This window comes from Gymnoscopelus microlampas, assembly GCF_963454915.1.
Source record: "Gymnoscopelus microlampas genome assembly, chromosome: 13".
NCBI classification, from domain to species: Eukaryota; Metazoa; Chordata; class Actinopteri; order Myctophiformes; family Myctophidae; genus Gymnoscopelus; species Gymnoscopelus microlampas.
Window position 1 is genome coordinate 12,160,677 of NC_139950.1, and position 17,014 is coordinate 12,177,690.

At 43.4% G+C, this 17,014-nt stretch overlaps 4 protein-coding genes across 4 annotated transcripts; 1 reads left to right on the forward strand and 3 right to left on the reverse strand.

The window, feature by feature from the left end:
• Positions 1–4,508: 4,508 nt before the first annotated feature.
• LOC311058529 (RING finger and CHY zinc finger domain-containing protein 1-like) lies at positions 4,509–5,242 on the reverse strand (the record flags this gene model as incomplete). Its single annotated transcript, XM_084075992.1, has 1 exon — positions 4,509–5,242. Exon 1 carries the CDS (start codon positions 5,217–5,219, stop codon positions 4,509–4,511), a length of 711 nt encoding a protein of 236 aa, XP_083932118.1. The 5' UTR covers positions 5,220–5,242.
• A 3,087-nt stretch (positions 5,243–8,329) lies between these two features.
• LOC311058530 (glyceraldehyde-3-phosphate dehydrogenase 2-like) lies at positions 8,330–9,343 on the reverse strand (the record flags this gene model as incomplete). The annotated part of the gene is made up of 1 exon (XM_084075993.1): positions 8,330–9,343. Exon 1 carries the CDS (start codon positions 9,338–9,340, stop codon positions 8,330–8,332), a length of 1,011 nt encoding a protein of 336 aa, XP_083932119.1. The 5' UTR covers positions 9,341–9,343.
• Positions 9,344–11,496: 2,153 nt separating this feature from the next.
• Positions 11,497–12,846, reverse strand: LOC311059289 (6-phosphofructo-2-kinase/fructose-2,6-bisphosphatase 3-like; the record flags this gene model as incomplete). The annotated part of the gene is made up of 1 exon (XM_084077075.1): positions 11,497–12,846. One exon carries the CDS (start codon positions 12,844–12,846, stop codon positions 11,497–11,499), a length of 1,350 nt encoding a protein of 449 aa, XP_083933201.1.
• Positions 12,847–14,918: 2,072 nt separating this feature from the next.
• LOC311058531 (THO complex subunit 4-like) lies at positions 14,919–15,617 on the forward strand (the record flags this gene model as incomplete). Its single annotated transcript, XM_084075994.1, has 1 exon — positions 14,919–15,617. One exon carries the CDS (start codon positions 14,919–14,921, stop codon positions 15,615–15,617), a length of 699 nt encoding a protein of 232 aa, XP_083932120.1.
• Between the last annotated feature and the right edge of the window lie 1,397 nt (positions 15,618–17,014).

Below are 17,014 nucleotides of genomic sequence, written 5' to 3' on the forward strand. Positions count from 1 at the left end.
GGCTGGGGGCTTGTTGTGGGTGCAGCAGCAGGGGAGACAGAGGGGTTGAGGACTGGTGGGTTTGGTACACATTCAACCAGTGTTGATTTCGTCTACTAAAACTATGACGAAAAATGTTCGTCGGCTACCTTTTTTCACTGACGAAAACTAAATAAAATCTGAATCAAAACTAAGCTATGATGACTAAACATATTGACAATTTTGTCAACAAATAAAAAAACTAGACTAAAATGTTAGGGAGGGACTAGTGGAGAAGAGATCCAGTAGAACTAAAACACAAGTCATTTCATGTTTGGCTGCGCTCGGGTGTTGAGCTCTGAAAATAGCAGATCTGCTATTTTCAGCATGCAACCAAGTGTAAAATCAGCCTTTACGACGCCATCAAGGCATCGCCAAAATACATTTTAGTCGACTAAATCAACTGTAGATTTAGTCGACTATAATCTTATGATATTTAGTCAACTAAAACTAGACTAATGGTAAAACATTTCAGATGACTAAAATATGATTATTAAAACTAATTGGAATTTGATTCAAAAGACTATGACTAAACTTGAATCAAAATTTGCTGTCAAAATCAACACTGCATTCAACAACACTGGCCAGCAGTGTGGCCTCTGCTGAGGGCATGGCCACGTCTCTCACTCACCTCTCCTTTTCTCCTTCTCCAACAGCTCTTTTTTCAGTGCCTCAATATCTTTCTTCAGTTTGGCATTTTCCATGGCCACGTCTCTCACTCTCCTCCCCTTCTCCTTCTCCAACAGCTCTTTTTTCAGTTCCTCGATGTCACTCTTCAGTTTGGCATTTTCCATCAACAGCTTATTCTCTTCTGTAATGGTGGTCTGGACAATGACTTCCTCCATCTGCAGTCTAACCTGTCGTTTGGGGATGCCAATTATCTCATCCAACTCAGACATCTTGGCGAAAGTGTGAGCGGGGGAACAATAATTAGCTCTCTGAAGACACACTTTTAAAAGTCTCGCTGTATCTGTCTCACGAGTTGCGTGACATCATCAGCCGTGCCCAAATATGGTGTCAACCCTGGCTTGGAGCAGAGATGGGCGAAAATACATCAAAAAGTATTTTGACACAAATTAAAAATACTGGGTCATAATCTCACAATACAAATACAATATTTTTTCAGGTGAATGTATATAAATCTATGTATATTCTTGAAAACACACTTTTACCATGTAATACAAAATACATATTTGTATGAGATACATAATAACAGATGCAATAATTGGTCAGTTAGATACTAATAGCTTGATTGAATTGATTGCATTTATGACCCTGCCGCTACACCTGTTCTTCACAGACACCAGGATATTGACACCAGTATAATGACCTTGATTCCGACTCCAGGATACTGACCAGGATACTGACAACAGGATATTGACTCCAGGATACTGACTCATAGAGTTACGGTGCATAAGAACTAAAGAACAGACGGCACCGCTCCTACATGTTCATTTCAATGAAGTTGCTCCCAGGACCATTATACTGACACAAGGATACTGACACCAGGATACTGACACACTATTTGAACATAAAAGCGTCTCTTCTTCTTTCAGCTGTTTCCCATTGGGGTCGCCACAGTGGATCATCTGTTTCCATCTGCTTCTGCTCTCTTCTATGAGTCTTCCTCTGTCACTCCAGCTACCTGCATGTCCTCTCTCACTGCATCCATAAACCTCCTATTTGGCCTTCTTCCTCTTCTCCTCTTGCCTGGCAGCTCCATTTTCAGCATCATCTTCCCAATGTAGCCCTCATCTCTCCTCTGCACATGCCCAAACCATCTCAACCTCTCTTTTATCCCCAAACCTTCTAACCTGGGCTGATCCTCTAATGGAGTCATTTCTGATCCTGTCAATCCTTGTCACTCCTAGAGAAAACCGCGCTCTTCCTTGGCTTAAACCCATACTGCTGCTCGTTAATTGTCACCTCTCCTCTTAGCCTAGCTTCCACTACTCTTTCCCATAGCTTCATGCTGTGGCTCATCAGCTTTATGCCTGTGTAGTTACTACAACTCTGTACATCGACCTTGTTCTTAAGAATTGGCACCAGTATGCTACTTCTCCACTGTTCAGGCATCTTCTTGCCTTCCAAGATTGTGTTGAACAATCTAGTGAGGAACTCAACTGCAGTCTCTCCTAGACCTTTCCACACCTCTACCGATATATCGTCTGGACCAATGCCTTCCCATTTTTCATCCTCTTCATAGCTGCCCTCACTTCCTCCTACCTGGGGGCGGCAGTGGCTCAGGGGTAGAGTAGCCGGGTAGAGTGAACTGGAATCCTCAAGGTTCCCAGTTCGATCCCGGGCTAGGGCGCTCCCCCAGAGTTAGTGTCGAAGTGTCCTTGAGCAAGACGCTGAACCCCTAATTGCTCCTGATGAGCAGGTTGGTGCCTTGCATGGTTTCCTCTGCCATCGGTATGGGTGAATGTAATGCACAATCTATGTAAAGCGCTTTGGATAAAAGCGCTAAAAAGTGCCCCCCCATCATCACCCCTTCTCTATCTCTCTCTCTCACACTTTCTCCATTCATCAGCTCCTCAAAGTACTCCTTCCATCTTCTCAACACAGTCTTCGCTTGTCAGAACCTTCCGATCTCTATCCTTTATCAATCTAACCTGTTGCACATCCTTCTCATCCCGGTCCCTCTGTCCAGCCAATCAGTGCAGGTCCTTTTATCCCTCCTTGGTGTCCAACCTCTCATACAACTCCTCATATTGCTTTTCTTTAGCCTTCGCCACCTCTCTCTTCGCCTTACCCCTCATCTCTTTGTACTCTTGCCTACTTTCTTTGTCTCTCTGGCTATCCCATTTCTTCTTCACCACCCTATTCCTCTGTATGCTTTCCTGAACTCCCTCATTTCACCACCAGGTGTCCTTGTCTGCCTTCCTTTGAAAATGTTAAATGTTGAATTTATATACTGTAGCACCTTTATCCAAGGCACTTTACAATGATTGTGCATTACATTCACCCCTTCTCACACACACACACACACACACACACACACACACACACACACACACACACACACACACACACACACACACACACACACACACACACACACACACACACACACACGAAGGAAACCATGCAAGGCACCACCAACCTTCTCATCGGGAGCAATTATGGGTTTAGCATCTTGCTCAAGGACACTTCGACTCTGGGGGAGCCCGGGATCGAACTGGGAACCGTTCCCCTCCTGAGCCACATGTCGCCCCTGACAAGGAGTAATAGACAAGGAGTAATATGAAAAATAGATATAGCCTAACAGCTTGTGTGGTCTTAAAATAGTGCATTTTATGTTCGTGGCTGCATGCGTAATGCTACATGATTGATCATTGTTTTTTTAGAAAGTATTTTCTCTAGAATATTCAAATGTATATAGGCTTACCATTCTTCCTATTGTATTCTGTTCAGACACCTGCAATGTTTTGTAAATGTTTGTTTGTAGGTCTCTTCTGCAAAAGAGACCCCACTGTCTCTGTAGGAAACCAGGAATAAAACAAAGAACAAAGAAAAGTATGACAAGGTTCCAGCCCAATCCAAGCCCTATGGACTTTCATTGGCCTACACTTATTAAAGCACAAAAAAATGTAAAACATACAATAACTGATAAAATACTCTTCGCCCCGGACAGATGTTGCTTCTTAACTCGTTCACTGCCAATGACGTGTTTTGACGTGTTTTTTTCTAACGCCCACACCGCCAATGATGTGTTTGACGTGTTTTGGTGTTTTCAGTGTTTACGCTAGATGGCATTCGATAACCTATGAGTCACCACTTCACTCCCAGTGAAGCAGCAAATCACGCAAAAAAACACATTCACTTCCATTCTAATAGATTTGGAACGCCCTTTTCTCTCTGCTTTGAGTGCTTTCTGTTGCTTTTTGGCGAAAACAACCTACATTCAACTGCCAATAACTATGGAATGGATGATCACAACGGCACATTCTATGCTTTTTCAAAAGGTTAATGAAAACGCTCACAATCGCTGGCAAGGTCGACTATAGACAATGTTTTATTCTGGCGGTTAATGAGTTAATAATAATATAGCAGAGTTCACTCTACATACCTTGTTGTCCGGGGTCCCTCAGGTTCCGTACTTTTGTTTCCTCTAACAAAATCTCTTTGCCAAAAGAGGCCGATGTGCATAGAGATCACTCGTAGATATAAATGTTTGCCTGTTATGACATACCAAAAATACAAACCTACAAATACATGCCTGCCAAGAGGAGTCAACCACGACACTTATTTCCTATTGGTTGACGCCCGTGCAAAGTTCACCAATGTTGAACTCCAAGCTTCAGACGTGTTGGAAGCCACAAGGGTCAACACCGTCAACGTGCACCCCATTGCTCCCATATAATGGAAGAAGCTGGTGCTTCAGACATCGATGTGTGACCGTGCTGTAAAACAGATATCACCCACCCTACAAATACCATTCTGATTCCATGTCTGCTTCTTATATTAGGTTCATTCTCCTGGATCTGTTAGTTGTGGGCTGCTGCAATGACGTCCGTGTTGTAGGAGCCACAGTCGCCACATTTCATGCCCAGAAAATGGAAAGGCACCGTGCAGTGAGCCTGGCAGTCGTTGCATAGAATCTTGACAGTTGTACCCTGGTGTTCAAGAGGCATGGGAAGCTTGGTAACGATGTCTAGACACTTCCAAATGCCCTCCATGTTGATGGCAGAGTGCTTGCACAGAGGGCAGCGAGGCTGTACATGTGTCGTTGCTTTGACCATGTCATCAAAGCATGTCGTATGCAGCAGGTGGCCACATGGAAGAACATGGGCTTGAATTCTGGAAGTGTGCATGTCCTCCAGACACACAGAGCAGCTCTGTCTTGACACATTTTCAACACACTTGTGGTTTCTATGCTTGTCAGTGGGTAAACACAGATTACATTTTTCACAGTGGAAAAACCTATCGCTTGGCCCAATTCTGCATATTCCACAGGGTTGACAGTGGTACTGTTTCTTGTCTTCGTCAAACAAGTGGCAGATATCACAGTAATATTCACCAAACTGTACATGACACTGCTGGCAAGACTGCTTCACCTGCTGCAATGTGTGACAGTCCATACACTCCACCTCTTTGACCTGGAAGCGGTCCATTTGGTGATTCTCCTCTGCATCGTGGCACAGCCTACAGACATACAGTTTACCACAGCAGGGTGCTTTTAATAAACACCTGCGCATGTAGTGTTCGCATACAGCAGCTGAAGACAGATTCTCCGATTGATCACCAAAACCCTTGCTTCTGGACTTCGTTACACTAGTGTTGCCCATTATTCGTCATGGAAATGTACTGCCACAAGGTCAACTTGCTGCTAAATCACATTTTGTTTATTTGACAATACACTATATCCAGATCGTCGGGAAGATGTCATTTTGACATCAATAGCCCTTCACGACGAAATAGCGACGTCAGAATATGCATGCCCATTTCTTTCTTTGTTGATCATTATGCTATTTCCTGGGGGATGTGTTAACAATGCATTTATCATCATTGTTAATTTATGAATTCAGTTTGAATTATGTTCTGTTACTATTATTATTATTATTATTATTATTATTATATTATAATTGTTATATTTCATTTTGTATTATTTCCCCCTTTTTCAAAGGTGGTTGGTGCTGGGGTGCGGGGTTAGGGATTTAAGACGTGTCGGCCCTTGCCCTCACACCTACGTCGTCCTTATCCCTTTTATGCCCATATATGGAGATCCCTGATGTCATCGGTATATGCCCATATATAGGCTTGCCCCCTTTTGTGCTCATATATGGAGCTGACTGATTTGTTTGCGCTTGATGCCATGACGACACATTGAGGTTTGACAACACATTCCATATTTGGGCGTAGCTGCATTGGGAACTCCTTATACTCTAAAAACATTCACTGCCATGGACGGAGATCTCTGTCATTTGAAATCGGAATGATCCCTCGACACAGATAGAAAAAAACGTCCCTTCCGTCCACTCCTATATTACGATTTGTAGAAAAACAAGCCTTTTTCAACGGGCGATAGAAACAAAATGGCCGATCGCGGTAAAAAAGAAATTGTTCCAGTGGATAGACGAGACCCTCCCCCACCCCCCAGACACTTTTTGTTTACATCCAGTCAAAACAAGGTAAAAAAAAACGCTGGCAGCAGCGGATGAATTAAGTAAATAATACCTGTCAGTGAAAGTGTTAAGGAGTTCCCAGTGCAGCTACGCTCAAATATGGAATGTGTTGTCTAGCCCTTACAGTAAGCAAGGGAAACACAAGGTAATACATCAAATGCATAGACACAGGGTAGTGCCTCAGTAATCTAGGATCATAGGTAAACCAAAAACCTATCATCAGTCTAAACTCTAAACATTATAACATCAAAAAAAGAATATGTACATTGAACCTATTAGCCTATTGTAATATAGGATAATATCAACACTATATATAACTATTAACACAATTAACGTTACAAACTAGTGTTGATGAGTATTCCTTGAGTAGTCTAGTACAATACCTGATTGCAAGATAATTGCGGCATTAGGCATAGTGAAATGGTCATTATAGTTTGGCTTTTTCCCCCTCAATTCTTCAGTTGTGGCATCTGCTACACTGTGAAAACAATGTGAATTGTTCACTTTTATTCATAGGGAACCTAATGTCATATTCGAATATGACATTACGCCAACTGTGCAAAGCCTCAGCCAAACTCCACAAAACAAACAAAAAAGAAAACAAAGGGCTTAACAGACTCCGTCCGTACAGGGCCAGCCCATCCGCATTTGGGACAAACTCTGCAGCTTTGTTAATTATAGCATTTAAATTAAATATTAAACAATTGATCATTACATAAATTAGAAAACAAAAGACAAAAATAAATAAAAAACTAAAAGCATGGCTGTTTTCAAAGCCACACTAAACAAAAAAACAACACTCTTCAAAAAACAATACGCCTAATGGCAGTGTGCAACAATAAATGTGGCATGGAGTGGTCCAGTGGTTTGCGAGATTAGCCACGGGCAGACAACACACTCTGCGATATCTAGCAACAGTAATCATAGGAGGTTCGTGAGATCTGACGGCTCCCACTTAGACCATTTTCTGTACCAGTGCAAACTTGCACGTGCGTACACAATAGCACGTGCGTCTGCATGTGCATGTGACGTGTGTCATACATTCATTCAGAATTTCAGTGTGCGCTTGCAGTGACATTCAGATTTTAATTCATTCTAAAAAACTTGAAAACGATTATTACAAATAATGTAATAAATAGAAAGACATGGCGTAACATCTATGTTGATGGTTTCTGCACGTGTGATTCAGCTACATACCTCCTGCTCTGTACAGCATTTTGGTCAACAAGAGGTGTTTCTAAAAGTGTTTTATAAGAACATTTGACTTGACAACAAATAACATGACATAACAAAACTGTAAGAACTAAACGAAAGCATCAATTGAAGTGGACATTTGAGACAATGCATTTAAAACAATGCAGTAACCTGCTATAACTGAAGACTAGACATTTAGTTGAGTTATTAAAACTTCATTGACTTTAAATAAAACAAAACACACAGGACAGTGTCAAAATGGACAGTCAGTTGGAAAACAACAAAATAGCAAATCAAGAGAAAGGGCAATACATTGTAGAACATTCCATTCTCTTTTTCTACTTGGAATTCATTTTTTCTGTGGTGTATGGCCTTCGTCACAACATGAAGGTGACGGGTGGTCTAGAGCACTGGCTCTCAACATGGGGTCCAGGGACCCCCAGAGGTCCATTTGGTCCCATTTGCTCAGTTAAATTAACACTGAGGATTTGGTACGGTATCAAATGGGGATCCATGGCCTTAATGCACACCAAGCTGGAGGTCCTTCAATTTAAAAAAGGTTGAGAAACACTGGTCTTGAGGAAGGAATCGTGGGATCCGTGCAGGTGCGGGTGTTGAGTCACTACTCAACAACCACATCCTGGGAGGGAATAGTCTTCATCAGTCTTCAGTCTGTGGCCCCTCCACCTTTTCCTCATCTCGTCCATCTCCCCAACTCTTCTCTGCCTTCCTCCCCGCTGGTCTCTCCCAAGACAGCAGGAGCTGATGGTCTCACCTCTGGTCAGCATTCACGTGCATACATCATGTAGGCCATGTGCTGCAGGTCAAAATAGCCAATGTTCCAGTCTGCAGGGAGCAAAACTCTGACCTCTTATCTGCAGGGAGCAAAAACTCTGACCTCCTGCCCCTGCTTTGGATGTCTTGTCAAGTGTTTATTATCTATTACTAATTACTCTTTCAGCTACAGAAGTTGGTAGGAAGTGGCTGCCTTACGCATCCTTGGAGTTCATGTACATCAGCAGGTCGGCCACACGGTGGCTGTAGCCAAACTCATTGTCGTACCAGGCAATGAGTTTGACAAAATTGTCGTTGAGGGAGATGCCAGCTCCAGCATCAAAGATGGAGGAGTGGGTGTCACCGATGAAGTCAGACGACACCACCTGGTCCTCGGTGTATCCCAGTATACCCTGCATAGGACCTTGCGAAGCGGCCTTAACTGCCTCCTTGATCTGGTCGTAGGTAGCGGGACGAGACAGACGGCACGTCAGGTCCACAACGGACACATCAGCCACGGGAACCCGGAACGCCATGCCTGTCAACTTGTTGTTGAGTTCGGGGATGACTTTCCCCACAGCCTTGGCAGCTCCAGTAGTAGCGGGTATGATGTTCTGCTGGGCGCCTCGCCCGTCACGCCACACCTTGGTACTGGGGCCATCCACTGTCTTCTGGGTGGCCGTGTACGCATGCACAGTGGTCATCAGGCCCTCTTCAATGCCAAAGCTGTCATTGATGACTTTAGCCAGGGGAGCCAGGCAGTTGGTGGTGCAGGAGGCATTACTGACGATGGTCATGTTGTCGGTGTCGTATTTGTCCTCGTTAACGCCCATGACAATCATGGGGACGTCGGGGGAGGGGGCAGAGATTAGCACACGCTTGGCTCCACCCTGCATGTGAGCAGAGGCCCTTTTCAGACTGACGTAGACTCCGGTGGACTCCACAACGTAGGTCACTCCAGCGTGGCTCCAGGGGATATCTACTGCTTTCATACACTGAAATACGTGTATGATGTTCCCATCGACAATGAGCTTGCCTTCCTGGTGGTCGACGTCGCCATGGTAACGTCCATGGGTGGAGTCATACTTGAACATGTAGGCCATGTACTGGAGGTCAATGTAGGGGTCATTGATTGCCATAACCTTGATGTCTCTTTGGAGGCATGCCCTCAAAACCAGACGACCTATACGACCAAAGCCGTTGATTCCAACAAGGAGGTCGGGCATGACTGCTGTTGGGTGATTTACAGTTATCTGATTTCCGAGGACGACTACTCAATGAAAATTAATTATGCAAGTATGTACTGCTTCCCCCTTTTATCCTGCTGGACATCATTATGTTGGCCTTTGCCATAGGCATGATGTAACACAGACGTAGAACAAAGGGTTGCCCAAATATGGACTTCCGGACAGCCTACAATGGCAGTGTGGCACATTGACACTTTTGTGATTACCAAAGTGTACAAGTAATTCATGAAACATTCCCAAAAGCAATGCCAATGTTAAGAAGTTTTATGTTCTGATGGGGGGAAAAAGCAACCGGAACTAAAGTTAAGTCATGGCTGTGAAAATGCTAGTCCCTGTGATGTGTAGACGTTTTGATGGCAAATGAAGACTTCCCTGCCTTGCTAACTAACAATTAACTTAATTGACCGAACATCCACGAGAAATCTCTCTGTTCAATGTGATGCTGGTATGAACGAACTTGCTTGTAAATTAATGTATCCCAACAAAGCAAGCTAAAACAAGCCACTGTTGTAACAATGCACTCCTTCACCTAAGCTGATGGCTGGAATAAGTCCAAATTATGAGTTTTAGTTGCACATTTTAAATGTACCGGTATCTATACATACCGACATTTATTGAAATTCAAACCAAGGCTCTGTGTCAGGTCTAACTGGAGAACTGTGTATCACACAGATACTGTATAACTTGAACTTGCCATTAGATTTTATTTGTAATCACACCCCTTCAAATCACTCTACAAAGCTGCATTTATTCAACATTGTTTTGGCGTTGGAAATCAAAAACTTGTTAGGTTTGTATGTGTACATGTGTTTCAGTTTTGTGACACACATGTACAAACTAAGTTGATCTATTGATCAACATATTTTATTGAATGAAATATTTATGTTAATAAAGTCATACTGTGTAAACTTGATAGTATTTCTAGTCAACACGGCCGGTAGCTAGATCTGTCTATGGTCTGTTACAAGTGCGAATCACCGGAATTCAATTCAGAACAAAATCATGGAAGTACCGCTCCAAAACGAATGCAGGGCTCTACACAAGTGTCTTTTCCGTTTTCTGTTATCTTGGGGAAGGCTTTTGCTGAAAATAGCCGATCGAGCTTGTCGATCAGCTATGTTCAGCGAAAGCTTTCCCCACAATACAGATGCTGGGGTTTAAGTGGTTAAATGTCCTTTGAAGGAAATACTATGTATATTGGGACCCGGGGAAACAATTTTGGGTGGAGTTGAGACTGGGAATCCCTGATTTATACAAATCATTCCCATGTAAGCTTTAATCACGCATGCACGCACACACGCACGCACGCACGCACGCACGCACGCACACACACACACACACCAAAATACAAAGCCTTGTTTGGCTGAGATGTGAACAGGTTTCACTAGTTAATATGTCATAATACGTAAATATGCAAATTGAATATTCTCTTAATCATGAATTAAATGAATTCATTATAATTAATTATCTCTTTAAAAGTCACATCATCAACTCTCACATCCCTCAGCTCCTCCATCGTGCTCTCCCTTTCCCTTTGGTACCTACAGTACTACAGTTGATAATAGTATATTCCAGTCTCCTCTTCATGGCAGCGGTCAGATGCAATGTTATATTTTATCACATTAACCCTGGCTTCGCTATTTTGAGCATGTCATTGTAGGGGAACTCTACCTAAAAGTTTGAAAGATTCTCATGTAGATTGTCAGACGTGTCATGAAATAAATAAAAGTTGACATGGAAATGATACAAAATTATCATGAAATAAATTAAAAGTCATGAAATAAAAACTAGGAGAACATTTACAGTAGGAACCTAATGAAATAAAATGAACAATTCACTTTAAAATGGTGTTTTTTATTCCTTCATTTAATTGTGGTTGTCTTCCATGAAGTGTCACCAGGAGGGCATAAAGCAGGCAGAACACCTGGTTGAACAGGTGCCCTGATCAACCTGTAGGAGTCACTGCAGTGACAGGGATCACCCTCCCCACCGAGCTTCCCACTCTCGAACATGGCCAAATCTTCCGTAGAGGTGGCAGGATGCGCAACAAGGACGCCAGATGAGGGGCTTCTAGATGTTGGGCTCTGGGCTGGTAAGCCCTCCTGATCAAAATACCAGGACCCCTCTACACCTTCTCAAGGCCTGTCTCTGTGTGTGTTCACTGCCTCCACATTAAGTGAGATCGACTTCACTTTCCACCCATAGGCGACAGGGGTGATTTTCAGCACTGTGTGGAGGGGACACTTCAGGTAGGGCATCTCATCTGCGTTCTTGTCTAGGAAGTACGCCAGGAGGCAGCGCATGACGGCCTGGTGGCAGATGACCAGGATGTTCACCTGCCTCTCCAGCTCCAGAATCACCGGCTCAAGACGCTGCACCATGTCCTGGTAAGACTCCCCCATAGGGTAGCGGTAGTAGTACTTATCTTTGTCTCTCAGTGCAAATTCCTCTGGGTATTTATCCTTCACCTCATCATACGTCATCTCTTCACACACCCCAGCATATAGCTCATCTAAGGCATTCCACTGTTCATAGGGCACATTCAAGTCTTCAGCGGTCTGGATGCAGCGACGGAGCTGGCTGGTCCAAACCTTCAGATCCTTCAGGTTCTGTTCCTCCACAAACCGAGCCAGGGCAGCCGCAAAGTTTATGCCCTGCGGCGAGAGGCCAGAATCTCCACCCAGGCGTCCCTGCAGGTTGTCCAGGCTCTCTCCATGACGACATAGGTAGATGGTGCGGGGCTGCAAGTGGGTGTTCATCAGGTAGTACACAATCTTACTCTGGACGTGGTCCTGTATCCGGTTGACTATGAACTGCTGGCCCACATCAATCACTTTGATGAAGGACAGATCCCTGTCATAATTGTCAGGGTCCAAAGGTTGGTAACAAGCTTTGTAGCATTCAATCCTCCTCTGGAAATCCAAAATGGCATCCGTTTTGTTGGTGTTCTTGTAGTCTGGGCCTGACACCTTTACGTCTATGATGGTAGATGCAATGATACTGGGATCATCGCACACTGACTCACTGAAGAAGATATTGAAACTATTTTCCCTGGCAAACTGGAGGATCATCCCTCGTCTTTCTCTTGTGGTATTGGTGGCATCATACACCGCAACCTGGCCACCACCCCCCGTTAAGTAGGACTTGACATCCCTTAATGCATTCATTGCACATTTCTGTCTGATTTTCACAGCACTCTCGTTTTCAGGCTTGAAGAAATCATAGGAGCTGTAGTACTTAACTGCCTCCCTACGATATTCTCCAACATTGAAGACCTTCGTGGGTATGCCAATCCAGTTGAGGTAACGGGTGATTTTTCTGGACATGGAGGTCTTGCCTCGAGCGGGCAGACCAACCATGGCTACGACAGTGGGGGGTTTAGCCAGGAGTGGCCCCCAAGCTGATCTCCTGCGGATCACAGGTTTGTCATCATTAGACGAAATCCAGATCTTTTGGATAACATTCTTTGTGAGCTCGCTTGGCATTCCTCATATGATAGAGGGGAAAAAGCATAATCCAAACGCTAATCAGTTCAATTCAATGCAGACTGGAATGTCTTGAATCTTCTTAAAAGCATAATCCTAACACTTAACAGTTCAATTCAATACAGACTGGAATGTCTTCAATCGTCTTATTTTTCAAATGCTGGAAGTCTTTATATAGGCCTCTATGCTGTGGGCATGATGTAACACAGATGTAGTACAACCGTTGCCCAAATATGGACTTCTGAGCAGACTTCCATTGCCTTGTTGGCAAACATCAGCCAGAAATCTAAACTCTGTTCAATCAGATTCCAGAAATCCTACCATCTGTTACGTGTCCTCCTTGGTTTTTGCCCTAAAATGAAGATGGCTGACTTCACAGTATTGACGTCATAGTTCTGATGTCATAGATGTCATAGACTGCCTCTGCCTCTGCACTAAGTACTCTGACTCACTGCTAATATGTACTTATTAGCATAATCAAGAAGCGTTCAACCAGTCGACTTTATATTTGGTATGTGTATTGCTGAGGACCCAAGGAGGTTCAACTTCAAGTGTGAGGTCTATCGGATCAGTGCTTTACCGAACTGGCATGCCCAGTTACCCAGGGGTTACCCAGATGCAAAATGAATGATGTGACACATGACATGCAATGATGTGAAATTACTCAAATGCCACAATATGAATTATATTCTCCAGAACTGACCTGCTCTGATGTTTTTGCTCCAGTAACTCAGCTATCAGAAACACAAACCTTATTCTGGTGTTATGAGAGCTGTCATATCTGTAGTTAGCTACGATGTCATCGGACAACCGGGGTGTTCAAAATTGACAATTTTGGTGTATTAGACCATAAACATATAAACAAACCATATGTTACACGCATAAATCATTTTTATACTAATACAAAATTGGAAAGTACAAACACAAACCATAACCTTTAAGTACAAAATACTTAACTTAACTTAAGCCCTATTTTATATCTCGTCATGACGAGTGTTGGTGAAAATAACCGGTCTACAAGACAAAAAGCACACCTTTTATGATATGCCCGGAATAGGGACGCCGGTTTAAAGTGGTTGAATAACTTCGGCTTCCAGTATCGTAGACAAACCTCAAAATAAAGCCACTATCAATATTTCATATGATATCTGTCACATCTGGCCCTTCTCACAGCACTGTGTGACAAGGATGTCAGGACTCCATGGTAAAATGTTACCATGGAGAGGGGCCTTATGTGACAGGGCCTGACATCCATATACATCCATTCTTCTTATGATTGTAACAGTGTTACGTAACAGGTTTTTCTCTCCCTGGGAAGTAGGCTAATAATTACGTAATAATCACAGTCCAGTTTAATTTAGTTTAATTTGGAAACACAATACACAATACAAATAAAGCATACATTTGAATTGGGTATGGGGGCAGTAAGGGACCTGGATATTAGATAGGGAACACTGGTCTACTGTATTTGTGTATAAGAAAATAATAAAATGAGCCCCTGACACAGCCTATAAGCGGAGCAAAGAGATGTGAGAATACGAGTGCATTAACTTAAGATAAACTTCTAATAATTATTTCAAAAATAACAGCAGTGTTGACTAATAATGCCACAGTAGCATCTGTTCTTTCCTCACTGGAAAGTGCTTATTGCTTTGTTGAGATACATTCAGTTACGTTTGTTCATAGCTGCATAATGTAGACCACAGTTTAGATCTATGGCAATGTTTGCTTGGAGTTTACAGCAAGGCAGGGAAATCTGTCCGGAAGAACGTATTTGGGAAATAGTTTGTGCTACGTTTATATTACGTCACATTGGCCTATTTATTGACTTCGAGCAGCAGCACTTTAGAAAGACACGGTACATATAAATCAAGTAAATCAATCAGTACCCTTTAGTTAATGTTGGGGTATTTGTCGCTGTACATTTGCACATACGTGAGATTTGTCATCTGCATTTACACATAGTAAATATTTCGAACAGTGGGCACACTTGAGCGGTGCCCAAAAAGCTATTGTTTATTGGTTTTGTATTTCGAACGTAACCATTATATAGGCTCATAATGGCCGATAAAATGGATATGTCCTGGCGATATGGTCGTGGCCGCTCAGGCAGTGGCAGAGATGATTTCAGAGTAGGTGGGTCCGGTGGCCCCTTTAGGAACCGACATGGTCAAGGCAGACCAATGCCATACAGCAGGCCACCTAAACAGCTTCCGGGTAAGTGGCACCATGACATATTCGACAATAGCTTTAATGGCAGTCCTGGTGGCACCAGTGGACTGGTTGTGGATACTGGAGGTCAGCTCCTTGTCACAAACTTACACTTTGGTGTCTCTGATGCAGATATCCAGGAAATGTTCGCTGAGTTTGGTAATCTCAAGAAGGCTGCTGTTCATTATGACCGTTCAGGAAGGAGTTTGAGCACTGCAGATGTCCACTTTGACAGAAGGGCCGATGCCCTGAAGGCCATGAAACAATATAACGGAGTGCCACTTAATGGGCGCCCCATGAACATACAGCTTGTCATGACAAAACAGCCTGAGATACTGCGGCTGACTCCCATGCAGGATCTGAGCAGAGGTGGTGGAGGCATAATTAGGAATCGTGTCGGTAGCTTTGGAGGCATGCAGAAACCATCTGGAAGTCACGGTGCCGGAGGATCCACAGGCCGGGGTACAGGCGGGTCTGGTGGCAACAAACAGCAGCTTTCTGCAGAGGCGCTTGATGCCGAGCTAGATGAATACAATGCGTTGAGGCCAGCGAAGAGATGAAGCCATTGTCCCTGGTCATCTTTCTCTATTTTCTGCATTGAAGGGTTACAGCGTTGTAATGTAATGATATTTTGCACTTGCATGTCTTTTCATGGAGCGGCTCGGAAAGTTGCTGGCTATCTGTAAGAGGGTTGTCTGTGTGCGTGCGTGGATGTGATTGTTTGTCCGGAGCTGATCTTGCAAACCGCTGGACTGGAGTAGTCTAACTCGGTACATGAATTCTTTTTTCACGTTGTGTACTTGAAATATTTTCATACAAATACTTTCATAATGGAAGTCAATGAGCTTGGATTGCCCAAATTTGGGCACGGATGATGTGTTGAAGTTATAACTGTTTGAATGGCAAAGGTAGAGAGTCAAACAACAAACTAAGCGTTATATGCATTCATGACCAATCATGAAAAGTGCATGATGACAAAATTCTTGCATGGCAGAACAGAACAAGATGCAGACCTTGGGCAACAGTTAGCCAGACAAGCCATGGTGGATACATGGTGGATACCATACAGAAATGCCGACAATCAAACAGACAAACCACGACGGGGCGCCGGCGGTGAGAGACACAGAAGAAATAGTGTCTTGAGACATGAGTGTCTCGAGACAGAGACAGAGTGTCCGCGACAGGGCACAAGCAGAGAGAAACACAAGAGGGAAGTCAAACAGACGAACCATGGCGATGCACAGGGAGCTAGAAACACACTAGCTCACACTTGATTGATTTAATTAATAACGGAAGTTAATGTCAGCCGTACAGGCCTGAAACCTTGCACAAATAGGATTCATATGTCATAGATATGTCATTGGTGACTGAAGTCACATTCTGGACACGTGAAGTCCGAGATCCACATGAAGCCACGCCATTATTCGACCGTGTGTTTTTCACCAATTCATGATTTTGAAGAAAACCAGTAATTTGGCACTGATCAGTATCAGTCCAGCAGTTTGCAAGATTAGCTCCAGACAAACACAGACAGACACACAGACCGACCCTCCTAAAGTTGGCTAGCCTTCTGTAGAGCCACACAGTAAAAAGATTTTTGTCTGTGGGTTAAGGGGTGTAGGATTTCCCTGTTTCCTATTCCTTAGATCAGAACCTGCAGTACAGATTAACCACATATTAATAATAATAATAATCATAATAATAATCATAATCATAATAATCATAATAATAACAATGATAATAATAAACCAACATCCAGCAGAGAGCTTTTAGTAGCCAACAGCTGTACTGAAAGCCCACTCCACGTTCCAGGTCAGTTTGCAAGAGAATGAAATCCCCTCTCATGGCCTGTCTAAGATTTGCATGTGTTACAGAGTCAGCCAACTAGTTAATTGGCCGTGGGTTAGGCCTCCACCTGTTGCCAACCTGAGTAATTGGCAGAGCACTATAAGAGATT